At 52.9% G+C, this 16,650-nt stretch overlaps 1 protein-coding gene and 2 pseudogenes across 8 annotated transcripts in view; 2 read left to right on the forward strand and 1 right to left on the reverse strand.

The window, feature by feature from the left end:
• Window positions 1-3,537: 3,537 nt before the first annotated feature.
• On the reverse strand, window positions 3,538-3,829 carry LOC144291100 (pancreatic progenitor cell differentiation and proliferation factor-like; annotated as a pseudogene).
• Window positions 3,830-4,813: 984 nt separating this feature from the next.
• On the forward strand, window positions 4,814-5,379 carry LOC144291101 (ubiquitin-like FUBI-ribosomal protein eS30 fusion protein pseudogene; annotated as a pseudogene).
• A 4,600-nt stretch (window positions 5,380-9,979) lies between these two features.
• Window positions 9,980-16,650, forward strand: part of CPAMD8 (C3 and PZP like alpha-2-macroglobulin domain containing 8) — a 76,025-nt gene continuing 69,354 nt past the window's right edge. For 5 of the 8 annotated variants that reach the window (XR_013358057.1, XR_013358058.1, XM_077859504.1 and 2 more), the window contains exons 1-2: window positions 9,980-10,134; window positions 14,931-15,082. Coding sequence is in view for 6 of the 8 variants with exons in the window: in XM_077859504.1 (XP_077715630.1) it covers window positions 10,046-10,134; window positions 14,931-15,082 (241 nt within the window). In the remaining 2 variants the exon portion in view is untranslated. The remainder of the gene's footprint in view (window positions 10,135-14,930; window positions 15,083-16,650) is intronic. The other 3 variants (XM_077859502.1, XM_077859505.1, XM_077859503.1) reach the window with 1 other exon arrangement.

Here is a 16,650-nt window from a genome sequence, read left to right on the forward strand (position 1 = left end):
AGAGATGCACTGGGCATGGTATGTGGGAAGGGGTGTGGAGCTTCCATGCCCCCTCTAAGTGGCTATCCTCCCAGCACCTCCACTCTTTCACCAAGCTGGAAGCTCTTCAAGCCCTGTACTTTGTGCTACAGAGGCTTCAGGACATAGCTACGATTGATTAAATCATTGGCCATTGGCTATTGAGTATCAATCTCCCGCAGCTCTTCCCTCTTTGGACTCTAATCACGTGGTTGGTTCCCTGACAACCAGCTCCCATACTCAGGTGTGTTCCAAAAGTCACCCCATTAACAGTCAGGTGTGGTTGGAAGCGGTTCGTTATGAATAACAAAAAGATGCTCCTATATCATTTTTTTAAAAAGATTTTATTTATTTATTCATGAGAGACCCAGAGAGAGAGGCAGAGACACAGGCAGAGGGGGAAGCAGGCTCCATGCTGGAAGCCTGAAGTGGGACTCCGTCCCAGGGCCCTGGGATCACAATCTGAGCCAAAGGCAGACGCTCAACCACTTAGCCACCCAGGTGCCTCTATCAAGTGCCTTCCATCTGTCAGACACTGTATCAGTGAATTTAATCTCCAAATTGGTCTGCAAGGAAATGCTGTGATCTCCACTTTGTAGCTGGGGCAATTAAAAGGCTCAGAGAGGCATGCCTGGGTGGCTCAGCGGTTGAGCAGCTGCCTTCAGCCCAGGGCGTGATCCTGGAGTTCCGGGATCGAGTCCTGCATCGGGCTCCTTGCATGGAACCTCTGCCTGTGTCTCTGCCTCTCTCTCTGTGTCTCTCATGAATTTACAAAAAAAAAAAAAAAAAAAGGCTCAGAGATGTCAAGCAGTCTCTTACATGTCACACAGCTGGTAAATGTTAGAGTCACAATTTGAATTTGCACTTGGCTCCACTGGACCCACACTGCCCCGTGTAGTGGTCCTTCTGAGATTCTGGTCACTCTGGGTGTCCTGGGTTCCTCAGCCGCAAGATGCATTTTCCTTCCTTCTTTTTACTTTTATTGAGGTGATAATGACATACTGCAAAGTTCACCATTTTAAAGGGAACAATTCAGTGGCATTTAGTATATTCAAGATATTGGGCAACTGTTGCCTCCCTCTGGTTATAGAACATTTTTACCACCCCTAAAAGAAATCCCATACCCTTTAGCAGTCGCTCTTCATTCCTCCTTGAATCTAGAAAGTAGCCAGCAATTAGATTTCCAGTATGCTGCCCCAGATCTGTCCCTGTTGTAAAGGCCAAGGGGTGGTGCGCCTGCTTGCCCCTCCCTAGCAGGGGTGCCCTGTGTTGGGGGGGGCAATGGAAGAAGGTGCCCAGGCTCTGTATGTCAGGTCTCAAAACCCCTGCCCCACTCACAACTGGAGCTAGAGAGGAAATCCCAGGTCTCTCCCTAAGATTTCCACTTCCCGGTAATTTCCCCGTGTCTGCAGGGCCACACTGGCCTGGAGCCAGCTCTGCTGCTTGGCACAGAAGACCACTGTCCCCCGTGGCCTGTCCAGGTTCATATGATGCCAAGCATCTCAGAGAGATGTTCCCCAACGAGCCAAGCAGAGCCGGTTCCTCCTGGAACAACACCACTGAGAAATGCTTTTGCCTTCTGGGGGTGGTGGGGGCTGGGAAGGGGTGCACAGAGCAAGGCGCTGGAGGTGTTGGGGGAGCTGCTCCAAGCACAGGGATCTGGGACAGGATGGACTTGCTAGATCCAAATTTCCAAAGCAAGTTCAACAGCTCGCACTTCAAGTTGCTGCCCAAGAGGCACATAGGGCCCCGGGTGTGGCCGGCAGTGCCAGGCACTCCCTGCCAGCCACGTTCCTGCTGAGGAGCATGCCTGGGGCTTCTTTTTTCTTGAGCAGCAGCTTTTTTTTTTTTTTTTTTTAAAGATTTGATTTATTTATTCATGAGAGACACAGGGAGAGAAAGAGGCAGAGACAGGCAGAGGGAGAAGCAGGCTCCATGCAGGGAGCCTGATGTGGGACTCGATCCCGGGACTCCAGGATCACACGCCCTGGGCCGAAGGTGATGCTAGACCGCTGAGCCACCCAGGGATCCCCTTGAGCAACAGCTTTATTGAGATATACTTTACATGTCATACAATTTACCCTCTTGAAGTGTTCAATTCACTAGTTTTTAGTACAGAGTTGTGCAACTGTCACCACGGTCCATCCTAGAGCATTCCCATCACTCCCAAAGGAGACCCCGTCGTGCCATCCATCAGTCACTCCTCTTCCCCCCGCCCCAGCTCCTGGCAACCACTAATCGTTTTGTCGCTGTGGATTTGTCTGTTCTTGATATTCCATATAAATGGAATCACCTACTGTTTGTATCTGGCTTCTTTCTCTCAGCATGATGTTTTTGGGATTTATCCATGTTGTAGCATGTATCAGGGCTTCTTTCCTCTTAAGGCTAATCCTCCGTTGCACGGATGGACCACATTTTGTTTATCCATCCATGTGTTGATGGACATTTGTGTTGCTTCTGCCTTTTGGCGATCGTGACTAGTGCTGCTGTGAACATGTGTGTCCAATCTGTTGGAACACCTGCTTTCAATTCTTGGGGTCTAAGCCCAGCGCTGGAATTGCTGGATCCTATGCAAAATCTGAAGGAACTTGAAGGAACCACTTCCTTCTTTTGTGAGGTTACTATAAAGATGATAATGAAGTGTCATCATGTAAAGAATAGGACACCCTGTCAAATATGAATCCTACATAAAAAGTAATACGTTTATGTTTAGTCTAAGTATGTTCCAAATATCGCTGGGATATACTTATACTAAAAAAAAACCCAAACACAACTTTTTATTGGGTCGTTTATCTGAGATTCAAATTTTGAAATATTTTTACTTGCTCCCCCTAATTCACGTCTTTTCTCTGCCGAAAACGTTATTTAGCCCCATGCTTACTTACATGGGGCTTGCTTACTGTTTACAGTCTGTCTTTTGTGTATATGCCCCGAAAATGGAGCTGTTGGATCATATGGTAATTCTATGTTTAGCTTTTCAAGGAACCACCAGACTGTTTTCCTCAGCAGCTGCACCGTTTTAAATTCCCACCAGCAGTGCACACATTTTTCCACATCCTCACCAAAACTTGTTATGGTTTATTTATTTATTTATTTATTTATTTATTTATTTATTTATTTATTTTTAATTAATTAATTTTTTAAACTGGCTGCTTGGAGCCCTTTTCTTTCTTTCTTTCTTTCTTTCTTTCTTTCTTTCTTTTCTTTTCTTTTCTTTTCTTTTCTTTTCTTTTCTTTTTGGAGCTTTTTTTCCACTTGGTACAAGGCACATGGTTCCAGGGTGTCAGAAAGGCTTGCCTGTGGCTTGGATAGTAAAGAGTGGTGTTCTCTCAACTTCTTTTTTGGTGTTTTGCTGTTTTAATATAAAAGAGCTCAACTGCTTCTGCTTGCTGCAGTCTGCCTGGTCTAGGGGGAGGGGAGGGGCTCTGATGAGCCTCGCTGCCTTCTGAAGCCTGATGATGGCCACTCAGGATGGGGACTCAGTGTTGGTTTTGCCAGGCTGGCCACCAGGCTGCTTCCTCATGGCTTCCAGAGCCAAGTCACAGGTGATCTTGCCGCTGGAGTTCTGGAGAGATCCCAAGGGTTCTGGGGACTCCAACACTATAGCCATGAACGGGAGAGTGGACCTCCTAAAAAAGAACCTTGCCCACCAGTGACCCAGGTTGGCCTTGAGGAGACCAGGGTGGTGAGGGATGCCTTCCCCAGGATCCTCTGCACTTCCGCAGGAGCTGTTACTGGAAGTGGAGACCAGGTGGCACAGGTAATAGTTATGGGTGGTCACTATTGAGCCGCTGGAGGGGACGGCTGTCATCCTGTCTCTTGTGACCTGGTGGGAACCTCGGTGGTGACCCCTCATGGACCCTGGGGCACGATCACAGGTTGCAAGGACAGGAATGCTAGGCCACGGAGCCCTTTTGCAGAGGAGACCACTAAAGGCTGCTCCACGACGGAAGTGGGCACAGGGTGCGCGGGGGCTAACACCCCTGTTTGGCTATTATGGTCTTTTTAAAAAAACAACAAGAAACCATTGTAATAGGTGTGAAGTGATATCTTGTGGGGTTTTTTTTTTTGTTTTTTTTTGTTTTTTAAATTTTTATTTATTTATGATAGTTACAGAGAGAGAGAGAGGCAGAGACACAGGCAGAGGGAGAAGCAGGCTCCATGCACCGGGAGCCCGACGTGGGACTCGATCCCGGGTCTCCAGGATCGCGCCCTGGGCCAAAGGCAGGCACCAAACCGCTGCGCCACCCAGGGATCCCGATATCTTGTGGTTTTAATTTGCATTTCCCTAATAATTAGTGATGTTGAGCATCTTTTCATGTGCTTGTTGGCCATCTGTATGTCTTCCTTAGAGACACATCTATTCAGATCCTTTGCCCATTTTGGAACTGGGTTGTTTGCTTTTTATTGTTGTTGGGCTGCAGACACTCTTAATATATCCTGGGTATTAATCCATTATCAGATATCTGATTCACAAATATTTTCTCCCACTCTTTGGGTTGCCTAAAATCCTATTGTTTAAGCCACCCATTTACGATAATTTGTTATAGCAGCCACAAGAGACTCATACAGTATTGTTCCTCCCATGCCCTTGCCTGGCCTGGAATTCATGTGTGATGTGTGTGTGTGCACACGTGTACACACACACACACACACACCCTTCCAAACATTTTGGTTGTTCCTGGGAAGAGTGAATGTTCACTCTTCTCCATGGGCAAAGGGAGAGTGCTGGGCAGATCTCGGCCTGGATTTTTCCTGATCTGTGAAGGTGCCTTGGAAGGTGCTTCCCTTGTCCATGGAGATTCCCAGTAGCCCTTGCACCTTGCTTCTGAACAGCTTCTCCCACACGCTCTCCTTGGGTGTCTTTTCTAAACACCTGGGAATCCTGGAGAAGATACTGAGGTTGAGGCACGCAGCAGGTGGTGAGGATGAGCACGCCCTTGACTCCATCTTTGCTATAGTGGCTGCAGTGGCTCTGGTTCAGTTGTCAACACGCAGCTCTTTGTACCTGCCCAGGAGCTACACACCCTCTAAGTGAGTGGCCAGGGGCCGGTCACCCAGATTGAGGTTCTTGTAGCCTCACTGGAGACCATTGCTCCAGGGGATCAAGTGGTGCTCCTGGCAGGCATGCCCCTAGAGGCTGAGGCTACCCTGAGTCAGTGTGGAGTGGAGGCTCTGACCACCCTGGAAGTAGCTGGCTGCATGGTTCCCTGGCCCGTGCTGGGAAAGTAAGAGGGCAGACTCCCCAGGTGGCCAAACAGGAGAAAAAGAAGAAGACAGGCCGAGCTAAGTGGTGGATGCGGTACAACCAGCAACGTCGTGCCCACCTTTGGTAAGAAGGGCTCCAATGCCAACTCTTAAGTCCATTGTAATCCTGGCTTTTCCCAAGAAAGCCGCTTAGTGCAGTCAAAAAAGACGCTATTAGAGTTCGCTCCCAGGACCCCCTGGGTTTGGGGAAAATCAAGAAGCCCTCCTGCCCATTTTCTTTGCTGAGATCAGGTGAGGCTGGCTGAAGAGCCCCCCTCATGGCCTACTCTGAACCCCAGGACTTGGGAGTGGGCTCACACTGGCAGTGGGGAGAGACCTCTGATCCTCTGCAAAGCCAGAACTCCTGGTCCTCACATCTCTGGGCATAGAGGGCAGGAGGTGCAGGAAATCTCCCTACCTAGTCTGAACCCCCCTACCCCCTAGGCAACAGGAAGTGAAAATGCTCAGCTCTTGTTGAAAATGCCTTCCTGTACCCTTTCCCTGGCTGCTGTTTTCCCGCTTGTCCTATGAACGTGGCACCTCCTTCCTTCATCAGTTTATCCCTCATTCCCTGGATGAACACATAGGCGGCTCCTGGTTATTCACTGCTCCTAACAAGGCTGCTGTGAAAGCTCTTGACTGGAGCACCTTGGCATCTGTGTCCTTCCAGTAGGATCAGAGGTTAGATGCAGTTTCGGCCTTGTTAGTATGGCCAGTGGCTCCCCAAGTAATGTCGCTGCCGTGCCCTTCCAGGCAGTGAACAACTTGCCCCATCACTGCTCCTGCACATAGGCATGCCCTGTTCTAGCTCTGGCTTTGGGGTCCCTGCCGTGCTGTGCTAAACACCTGTACCTTGCAGGCGATGAGTCTGCACATCTGTCTTCCAGTACCAAGACCAGACTCTGACCCCTCAGAATGTCTAGGAATTGACTGGCTCCATGGAAGAACAAAATGCTTTTCAACAATAGGACCACCTCCCTCATCCGCCCACCCAGACCTGGCCCCCTATGCAACTCATCACTGGCATGCTAAGAGATGTTTAACAATCTCCCAGTGGGGGGCACCTGGGTGGCTCAGTGGTTGAGCAGCTACCTTCAGCTCAGGTCATGATCCCCGGGTCCTGAGACGGAGTCCCATATCGGACTCCCCACAGGGAGCCTGCTTCTCCCTCTGCCTGTGTCTCTGCCTCTCTCTGTCTCTCTCATGGATAAATAAACAAAATCTTAAAACAAAACAAAACAAACTCCTGGTGGGACCAACCCAGCCAGTTCTGCCTTGACGTGACATTCCTAAAAATGACCACACTCTGCAAATTCGCACCAACCACAGGGCTTATGGGAAAACAGGGTCAGGCCACAACTTAAAAACTGTGTCATTGACACATTAAAAAAAAAAAAAAAAAAAAAGACCAGCACCTACTGAAAGCGGTAGCACTGCTGCACACATGTAAAGTGGCTTAGAATGATGTGAATACTACAGCAAATACTTGACCTTTAGAAGGGACCTGAGGTTCACAGGTGGACGTGGTGTGGGAAGGCTGTAGCCAGGTTTCCAGATAGGGTCTGTTGTGGTAGCTCCTAACAGCTGAGGGAGTGTGTAGATGTTGAGGGGCGTGTGTGGTGGGGGGTGGGGGGTTGTTGTATATTCCCATGCAACTCGGGTCAGCCGGGTACAGTTTTCTGCATTTCTCCAGCTTTGCCCCTTAAAAAACCCTGCATAAGCACCACCACATTCGATCACATTATGCTCAAATCCGTCTCTGAGGTCTCCATCATGTTGGAACAAATTTGTGCTTTCAAAGCAAATTAGAGCACAATGGATGGGGCTCCCCCCCCCCAACTCCTCATCCCCCAGCAGTTTGAGGCTACCAGCAGGAAGTCACTAAATGTGATGTGGGGAGGGATGTGTAGTATTACAGTTTTTTCACCATCAGATACAAGAGTCAGGGGTATCCTCAGGAGCACAGAGAATAGTGAGATGCAGTGAAATGAGGAAGTGATAACTTTCGAGTACTTGCAACTTTTATTTTTAATATCATGGATTTAATTGCAAGTTTGTACAACTCAGCTTTTAGCGATGGCCTTGCGAAACGAGGGCTCACACGTTTCCTGGAAATGGATCACCTGGCTTTTCCCCAGGGCCCCGCTGCAGCTCAGGGGGCCGGTGAGGATGTCGGCACATGTGTACTGAGTGCCCACGTGTCTGGGGCCAGGTGTCCAGCAGCAAATGGGGCTTATATCTCCGGGGAGACAGACGGGAAGCAAGGGCTCCTGGGATAAAACGATCATTGCTCCCATGTTGGGCACCAGAGCATCAAACTGGGTGATGAGGGCATGGTGGCGTCTATTATTCACCCCATTAGTGAAGGAGGGATCCCCTGCATCAAACAATTTAAGATGGCCTAACACACAACACCCAACACCAGTCTGATGAGATGGACAGACAGCAGCTTGTCACATAAACTCACAACCCTGGGTTGGAAGAGGACCCAGCTCGCCATGCAAGACCACATGGAGGTTGCATTTGGGAGGGGAGTGAACCCCCAGAGGCTGTGGGAGGCAGACTTTCCAGTAACAGGAGGGTGAGGGGGTCCTTGGTCCCAGGGGAGGATGTGATTGGCTTGTTTGAAAGACAAGGAGGGGAGACTTGCTAGGCCGGGGACTGGCGGGGTATAACTGGATGGGGTCACAGAGGTGGGAAACAGCCTCTTCTGCCGAGTGGGGGGCATACATAGTGAGAGCAGGGAACTCACAGGCCTTTGGGGACCTATAAGGGCAGCAGGTCCAATCTGAGGCCTTAGAACACAGGCAGTCAGGGAAGGAAGGGCAGTGGGGCTCGCCCTGAAGGTAGGGGAGGAGGGGGTGCAGCCTTGTGATTCCACGAGGAAGACCATCCCAGGCAGAGGGGACGGCTGGCATCTCTGCTGGAGGGTGTGGTGGGTGGCAGGTGGCGGTCCGTGGATTCATGGAGGCCAGTGTGGCTGGAGCCCAGTGGAGGAGGGACAAAGGGAGGCGCAGGAGGGGGCAGGAGGCTGGTTTCAAGGTTGGAGAGTGGGACCCATTTACGGAAGAGCAGGAGGAGGCGTTGCGGGCTGGGCAGGACAGACCCACATCAGGAGGGTGAGACCAGATGTCCCTGCCTGGTGCCGGAGAGGACAGAGTTTAGGGGCCTGTGCCTCTTCTTGGTCTCAGCACCCCGGTGGCGCCTGCTGCCCGCCCCCTTCCACCCAGGCTCCTGCGGGGCCTCTCCAGCATCTGCTAGGGCAAGCCCTGTCTGCCCTGTGTCCCCACTGCCTGCCCAGGGCTTGGCCTAAAGCCAAGAGAGGGCTGGTGCGCAGGCCATCCAGAGGCCCCACAGTGCCTGGGAGCAGGGAGGGTTCAGAGGAAGCTTCTGGGAGGAGCAGAATTGGGTGGAATTGGGTAGCTGAAGGGAAAAGGCCAAAGAGCAGAGTTTGAGGGGTCAACACAAAGCATCTGAGGAACTGGGGTGAGACTGAGCCATCAGGGTGGCCTCGGGGCAGCCTGGAGTTTGGACTTGGTCCCAAAGAACAGGGATCCCCAAAGATTTGGGGCAGGAGGGGAGAGTGGTCAGCAGTAGTTTTAGGAGGACCCCTGTAGCTAGACTGGTCCTCTTAGAGGGGGAAACGGTGCCAGTTGAGGGTGGGGGTGATGCTGGGAGGAGGGGGACAGGACTTGAACATGATAAAGAAGGAGGTGTGCCCCCCCATCCTATGGCAATGGGGCTATTGCTCAGTTGGGGACACTCTGAGGGGCAGGAGAGTAAGGGGTGCTGGCCCTACCCTGCTGTAGGCCAGAGGGGAAAGGAGGCCCACAGAGGGGAGGGCCTGACTCAGCGGACCTGTGGACAGCGGCAGGGGTGGGTGCTGCGAGGGTAGAAGTGAGGGCCAGCAGTCAGGCACCGGGGGACACTTGCGCATCTGGAAGGTTCACCCCGTGGCCAGCCTGTCTCCTCTATGCTCCTGAGGCCGCGTACACCGGACAGGTCGCCGGGCTTTAGCTGGGGTGGGCGCCTCACAGCATCCCCCGGGGAGGCCGGGGCGGGTCGGGTCGGAAGAGGGGGCCATGCGGGGGGTGGGGGCGATCCAGGAGGAGGCAGGGGAGGCGGGTCCCAGGAGGATGAGACCCCAGGAAAGGGGAGCGGGGGCGATGCGGGGGGCAGGAAAGGACCGCTCGGATCCGAGGAAGGAGGACGTGGACCCGGCCTGGGGGTCAGGTCCGGGCAGGGGGCGGGGCAAGTCCGGAGAGCGTCCTGGCAGGGGGAGGAGTCCCGAGGAGGGAGCGGGGGCGGGGCGGGGCGGGGCGGGCGGCCGGGCTGGGGGGAGGGGGGCAGTGCAGGGAGGGGGCGGGGTGAGGGGGAATAGGGGCCCTGTCAGGTCCGAGGGTCTGGGGGTGAGCCGCCGAGGGGTCCGGGCAGGGGGCGCGGCGGAGGCGGTGGAGGCGGTGAGTCCCGGGACCGGCGCGGGGAGGGGGGCGGGGCGGGCGGGGCGGGGCGGGGCGAGCTGGGGGCGGGGCGGGGCGAGCTGGGGGCGGGGCGGGGCGGGGCGGGGCGGGCCGAGGCGGGTCCGGGGAGGGGGCTGGTCCGGGGCTGCCCCAGCTCGGCCAGCGGCGGAGCGGGGCGCATGGCGCCGTGCGCACGGCGCGGGGGCTGCGAACAAAGGGCCCCCGGCGGCGCAGGGGGCACCGCGGCGCTCGGACCCCGGCCCTGGCCCAGCCCCGGCCCGGCCCCCTCCCTGGGCGCGGCGCCCCCGCGGAGCCGGAAAATGCGGGGCGCCCTGCCCTGCGCGCTGCTGCGCCTCCTGCTCGTGCTGCGGGCGCCGCGGGACGGCGAGTGCGCTGCGCCCCAGGCCCCGTGAGTTGCCGCGGGCGACGGCGGAGGCTGGCTGTCTTCTCGGGGAGGGGCCCCGGGACCGGGTCAGCGAGGGGCAGCGACCCGTTCGAGGCGACACAGCCTCCGCACCGGGCGGGACCTCGAGTCTGGTGCCCCGACTCCCGGGGTCGGGGGAAGGGGGCGCCCCGAGCCCTCAGACGCGGCCACCCGGAGGGGTTCCCAGAGCTCAGGCTGCGAGGCCGGCGCCCCCTCCCCGCCTCACCCCGGGGTGCGCGGGGGCTGTCGTCGCGGGTGGTGGTTTCAGGCTGTCGGGGGCGCGGAGGGAAGAGGTGCGTGTCTTGGCTGGGACGTGGGAGAGACCTACCGGCCGGTCTCCTTGGGAGGGCGTGGTGGCCCGAGGAAGTGTTTGTTTTGCTTCCACATTTTTCTTGAAGTTTGCCTGCGGAGCTTCTGGTGGGTTGACACAGTGAGGAGGCGAATTAACTAGCTCCTAAGGAGAATTTCCCGTGAGTTGGCTTCATCGGGAATATTTCCAGACCTGCCGAGTTGGGGTGAGCCCTGGAGGCTGTGGGTTCAGGGAGGCCACCTGGAGCTGCCCAAGCTTCAGCTTTTATGAGGTGGTTTGTTCAAGCCGTGCGTGCTTAGGAGTTCCCAGAAAACAGGTCAAGCATGGGGCTTGGTGGGTGGTGTCTCTTCCAGCCAAGGCTCCTTTGGAAAAGGAAGACACCATGCTGGGCCATCCTTGAGCCATGGGATTTACCTCTCCTGGGCCCTTGTGAAATTGGAATTCAGCAAATTTTTGTCCCGGGTGTTTCAAAGCAGGCACTCCTTAAAATAGAGGTTTTCAGCCAGCGGGGACCGATTTTTGTTTCCCTGGGGGTCATTCGGCAATTTTAGCGGGGGGCATTTTTGACTCACATCTAGGGGGAGGCAATGCTGCTGGAATCTACCGAGTGGAGGCCAGAGTTGCTGCGAAAGAAACGTTTTGTCATGTGCAGGTCCACCCTCATCACAAAGCTTGACCCGGCCCTAAATTAGAGACCCTGCTTTATAAGGACCAAGTTCAGAGTTGGGTTGAACTGCAACTCTGGGTTGCAGAGTTTCGAAGGGTTTTCAGGAGCATTTGCCTCTGGCTAATAAAGTCATCCTTCTGTCGAGGGACATGGAATCCCTGTGCTGGAAGACACACACTAGGAAGTGAAGTTGCGAAATTACTGACCCAGGTTCTAGATTAGTTAACCTCTAAGCCAGGGCCATGGTCCACCCAGTGGAGGGATCCTGTTTTAGGAATAGCCCTGGATACCCACTTCTGTGACCATGTGATTTTTTAAAAAATATTTTATTTATTTATTTATTTATTTAAACTTATTTTTATTTTTTTATTTTTTATTTATTTATTTTTTTTTTAATTTATTTTATTTTATTTATGATAGTCACAGAGAGAGAGAGAGGCAGAGACACAGGCAGAGGGAGAAGCAGGCTCCATGCACCGGGAGCCCGACGTGGGATTCGATCCCGGGCCTCCAGGATCGCTCCCCGGGCCAAAGGCAGGCGCTAAACCGCTGCGCCACCCAGGGATCCCTAAACTTATTTTTAAAATATGTTATTTATTTATTTGAAAGAGAGAGAGTGCACACACATGAACAGGGGTGCGGGGGTGGGGGAGAAGGAGAAGCAGACTCCTTTCTAAGCAGGAAACCCATTGCGGGGCTCAGTCCCAGAACCCTGGGATCATGACCTGAGCCAAAGGCAGATGCTTGCTTAATGGGCTGAGCCACCCAGGTTCCCAGACCCATGTGATTTTTGCATGAGGAATCCCTGACCCCACAAAGCAGCATGGATTTGCACATTGTAGTAAGACCAAGACTGTCTGCTTTTTATCAAACACCACCTTTTCCAGGCCGGGACCTGCTGAGACCAAAGGATGAGAAGCAGTGTCAGTCGTGATGCCAAGGGGGTGCATCAGGTCAACAATGCTTAGCCAGCAAGCATCCCAACAGCTGCAACTCATGAACCTCAGGGAGAGTTAATTTGGTTCTGTTGGGTTCTCTAGGTCCTTTGGGTGAAAAATCTAACTCAGATCTGGATGAAGGCTTTAAGGGGAGACTAAGGAAAATGAACATATGGATTTGTCTATTCCCCAAATACTCTTCCCCAGTCTGCATGTGCTGGGGGTCCTCTGGGAGCTAGATGGAAAGGTTATTCCTAGAAGAGGTTGAGGTTCCCCTGCAGCAGGCAGGACACATAGGAAGCTGGAGTCATTGCACCCCCGGGTTGGTGTTGGAATTAGATAATACACAGCATGTCCCTAGGGTAATGATGCTTACCCAGGATCAGCAAAGTTACGCACCCAGGATCACTGCACGCTGTGTGAACTGCTGAGGCCAGACGCTGCCCACAGGAACCTGGTCATTGCCAGTGGTTGTTGGTGCTGGAGTCGGACAGAACGTTGGACTCCCAGGGTCATTACTGGTTCTGGTCATTGCTGGATCTGGGCTGTGTACCTACAAAACTAGGGTCTTGGCACATTCTCATCAGTGCTGGAGATACATAGTAAGTTATCTTATGTCCTGAGGTCCTTGCAGACTCCGGTCTGTCCTGAAGTAGGACAGTCCACGTAGGAACCCAAAGCACGTGAACTCTGGCCACTGTTCAAGCTGGACAGAGCACGGCAGGCTTCCAGGGTTGGTGCTGCGGCCGGACAGGACTCAACAGGAAGCCACTGTGTCTTTTGAAATGCCCCATTTTTCATGAAGTTTTAATAAAGTCCAGTTTATCAATGATTTCTTTGATGGATCCTGCTTTTGGGATCTTTTGCATGAAATCTTTGCTTTAACCCAAGTTCACAAAGCCTTTCTCCTGTGTCCTTCTGGTGTCTTTTTTTTTTTTATAGTTTTACATTTATTTTATTTTATTTTTTTAAAATTTATTTGGGGATCCCTGGGTGGCTCAGCGGTTTAGCGCCTGCCTTTGGCCCAGGGCGCGATCCTGGAGTCCCGGGATAGAGTCCCGCATCAGGCTCCCTGCATGGGACCTGCTTCTCCCTTTGCCTGTGTCTCTGCCTCTCTCTCTCTCTGTGTCTATCATGAATAAATAAATAAATAAATCTTTAAAATAAAAAAAAATTATTTATTTGAGAGAGAGAGAGACAGAGATAGCAACAGAGATAGTGAGAGAGAGCACGAGTGAGGAGAGCAGAGGGAGAAGCAGGCTTCCCACCAAGCAGGGAGACTGATGTGGGACTGGATCCCAGGACTCCGGGATCATGACCTGAGCCCAAGGCAGACATGCTTAACCAGCTGAGCCACCCAGGCGCCCCTATAGTTTTACATTTAGATCTCTGACCCAGTTTGAGTTCATCTCAGCATGTGGTGTTCAGTCCGGGATCTAAATTCATCTCCGTGTGTGTGGACGTCCGGTTGTCCCAGAGAGGATTCTGAGAGATGAAAATCTCTCCTAATTTCCTTGCCTGGCCTAGGGTTTTCCCTTTCACCTGTTTCCTTCTGGTGCCTGTAGGTCTGCAGGTTGGATTTGTGCTACCTTTGCTGTCTGGGCTCTCAGCACTTGCTGTTGCCTTGTGAGCAGTTTTTGTGGGTGAAGATGAAATGAGACTTTCTGATTATCTGTGGAAGGTTGTAGAATACCAGAGGCAGGAGCTCAGGGGGGAGGATCTGTGCCTCAAGTTGGATGCCCTAAGGGTGCCCCAAGGCTCTCTCCTGTCTGATCCACGGCATGTTCCTTCTCCTGGAGTGACAGCTTTCCCATCTGCAAAGGAAGATAATGTTCTCTATGCTCCAGGAGTATCTTCACAGTTCATGAAGCTGAGGATTTTCAGGAAGAGAAACCTGTTTTGGTTCCATTGTTCACAGAGCTTTTTCAGTGTCGGGCCATTTAGTTTATTTTCAGGGTTTTTGTTCTTAAAATTAATGCTGCAGGAAGCTCTTTGTTTCTTTCCACTGGGTTCTGGAGTCCGGTTGCCTGGGTTTGAATCCTGGTCTCTCTTCTTGGCACAAGCACATGACTTGGCCTTTCTTTCTTTCTTTCTTTCTTTCTTTCTTTCTTTCTTTCTTTCTTTCTTTCTTCCTTCCTTCCTTCCTTCCTTCCTTCCTTCCTTCCTTCCTTCCTTCCTTCCTTTTTCTTTCTTTCTTTTTTTTTCTTAGATTTTATTTATTTATTTGACAGAGAGAGAGGAAGAGAAAGCAAGCACAAATGGGGGAGGAGAGAAGGAGAGGGAGTAGCAGACTCCCCATGGAGCAGGGAGCCTGACTCAGGGCCTGATCCCAGGACCTGGTGATCATGATCTGAGCCAAAGACAGACGCTCAACTGATTGAGCCACCCAAGTGCCCCATGACTTGGCTTTTCTAGGGCTCTAATTTCTGACTCTGTAAATGGCTTTTAGCACTTGTCACAGGGTGGCTCTGAGGATGAAGTGGGATCCTGCCAGTAACTCAGGAGAGTATTTCACAGTGTTGGTGCAGCACGCACAAAGGTCCTGTGGCAGAATAAGATGACTGAAAAGGCCAGAGGCCACAATGCAGACATTGGAAGGGGGTGTGGTGCCGGCTAGATCCAGCGAGGCCAGGTTCTTACCTCATCAGGAGGCTTCAGAGATCAATAAGCCAACCCATGGTCTCAAGGAGGTCACAGGTCAGTGGGGGACACAGATACATAAAATGACAGTGTCATCATGGTGTGGTCAGGTGTAGGTGGAAGCCAATGCAGGGAGTACTGTGACCCAGCCAGAGCGTCAGGGAGGCCGGCAGGAGCTGGGGGTCAGACAGCCTTCGGCCTTCACTGAGGTTCTCCTCTCTGACAGGCCCTATTTGATTGCCGCACCCTCTGTCTTCCGCTCCGGAGTGGAGGAAGTCATCAGCGTGACCATCTTTAACTCCCCCCGGGAAGTTATGGTCCAGGCTCAGCTGGTGGCCCAGGGCGAGGCGGTGGCATGGAGCCAGGGAGCCATCCTGGGTAGGTCCCTGACCAGGGCTTCCTCTCCCTCTGTAGAGTGGCCTTCGGGGCTCAGGCAGTGTGGGCATTGCTTTGCTTCTTTCCCATCTCACCTCCTATCAGGGCAGGGAGAGCAGACTGCCTTCTCCCCACTTTTCAGATGGGGAAATTGAGACCCAGGAGGGGCAGCCACCTGCCCCGTCTAGGAAATCAGAGTGCATTGTTCCTCTGTAGCCCAGGTTCTATTTTTTTTCTCCTTTTTTTTTAAGATTAAAAGAAATTATTCATGAGAGACACAGAGAGAGGCAGAAACATAGGCAGAGGGAAAAGCAGGCTCCCCATGGGGACCTGCCAGGACCCTGGGATCATGACCTGAGCCAAAAGAAGACACTCAACCACTGAGCCACCCAGGTGCTCCCACAGCCCAGGTTCTCTGGGGGCAGATCTGGATGGAGTCAGGCCTTCTTCTGGCTAGAGGTGGGACCGGGGTCCAGAGGGACTCTCATGACCACTTCAGACCTTTTGTTGAGCTTCTAGGACCCCTGTGGTGTTAGATCCAGCCCCCGACTTCCAGCCAGACTGTCACTGAGTTGGGCTCAGGCCTCCCGCCAGCCTCTGCCCTGCTGTCCTTGGTAAACTGCAGATAACAGCAGTGCGGGCCTCCTGGACAAAGGTGGTGAGAGCAGGGAGCTGCCTCAAGGCCTGGAGTCCAACAGGGTGGACACCTTATTTCTCATGTACAGTGTGATTTGGCCACAGGAGACACAGAGAGATGATGTCAGGGCTCTAAGGCCAGCAAGGTAGCACCTATCCCTTGGGGAGATGAGGGAGAGGCTGGCCTGGAGTGGAAACCGGGAGAGGGGTAGGGTAGGCAGGAGTGAAGTCCTGACTCTGTGGGCCACCCCGAAACCCAGATCAGGTTGGCTTCAGCAACAGAGTGTTTATGGGCTGTCATAACTAGGAAAGTCCACTGGCATCACTGGCTGTCTCCCAGCCCCACTTCTGGGTGGATCTGTGTCTCCCCAAAGCCTAGAGTGTGACAGGTACGCGAGACCGCTGAGAAATATCCCAGTGTTCTCTCTGATTGGCCTATCTTGGGTCATGTGCTCAATCAATCAATCAATCCTGACCCAACCCCTGTGACCGGGGTGGGGAGGCCTATGCCGATTGGCCCATTTGGGGTCATGTGCTCAACTCTGAATCAATCACTGTGACTGTGGGAAGAGTCACTGAGCCTCAAGAGAGATGGGCGGAACCGCAGCAAACCTCAACTGAGAGCTGGGCAGGTCGTTCCCCCAAGGAAATTGGGGTTCTGCTAGTAGAAAATGGGAATGGATACTGGAAGGCAAAACAGTAGATGCTAAATTAAGTGCTAGAAAGCCTGGACAGGTGTCAGAGTGGTAAATGATTCAGCTTGAGTAAAGAGAGAGGTGATGGGAAAACACATCTACTGGAGGGAAGTCCACTGGGGACCTCAGTCTCCTCTTCTTTCCCTCTACCCTTCTTCTTGTTCCACTCCCCTGGAGAGTTTTCTCTTTGCTCCCCTTACAGCTTACCTTGGGCAGGGGCCGGGATGACATGAATTAAGT

The sequence above is a fragment of the Canis aureus genome, chromosome 19 (genome assembly GCF_053574225.1).
Source record: "Canis aureus isolate CA01 chromosome 19, VMU_Caureus_v.1.0, whole genome shotgun sequence".
NCBI lineage: Eukaryota > Metazoa > Chordata > Mammalia > Carnivora > Canidae > Canis > Canis aureus.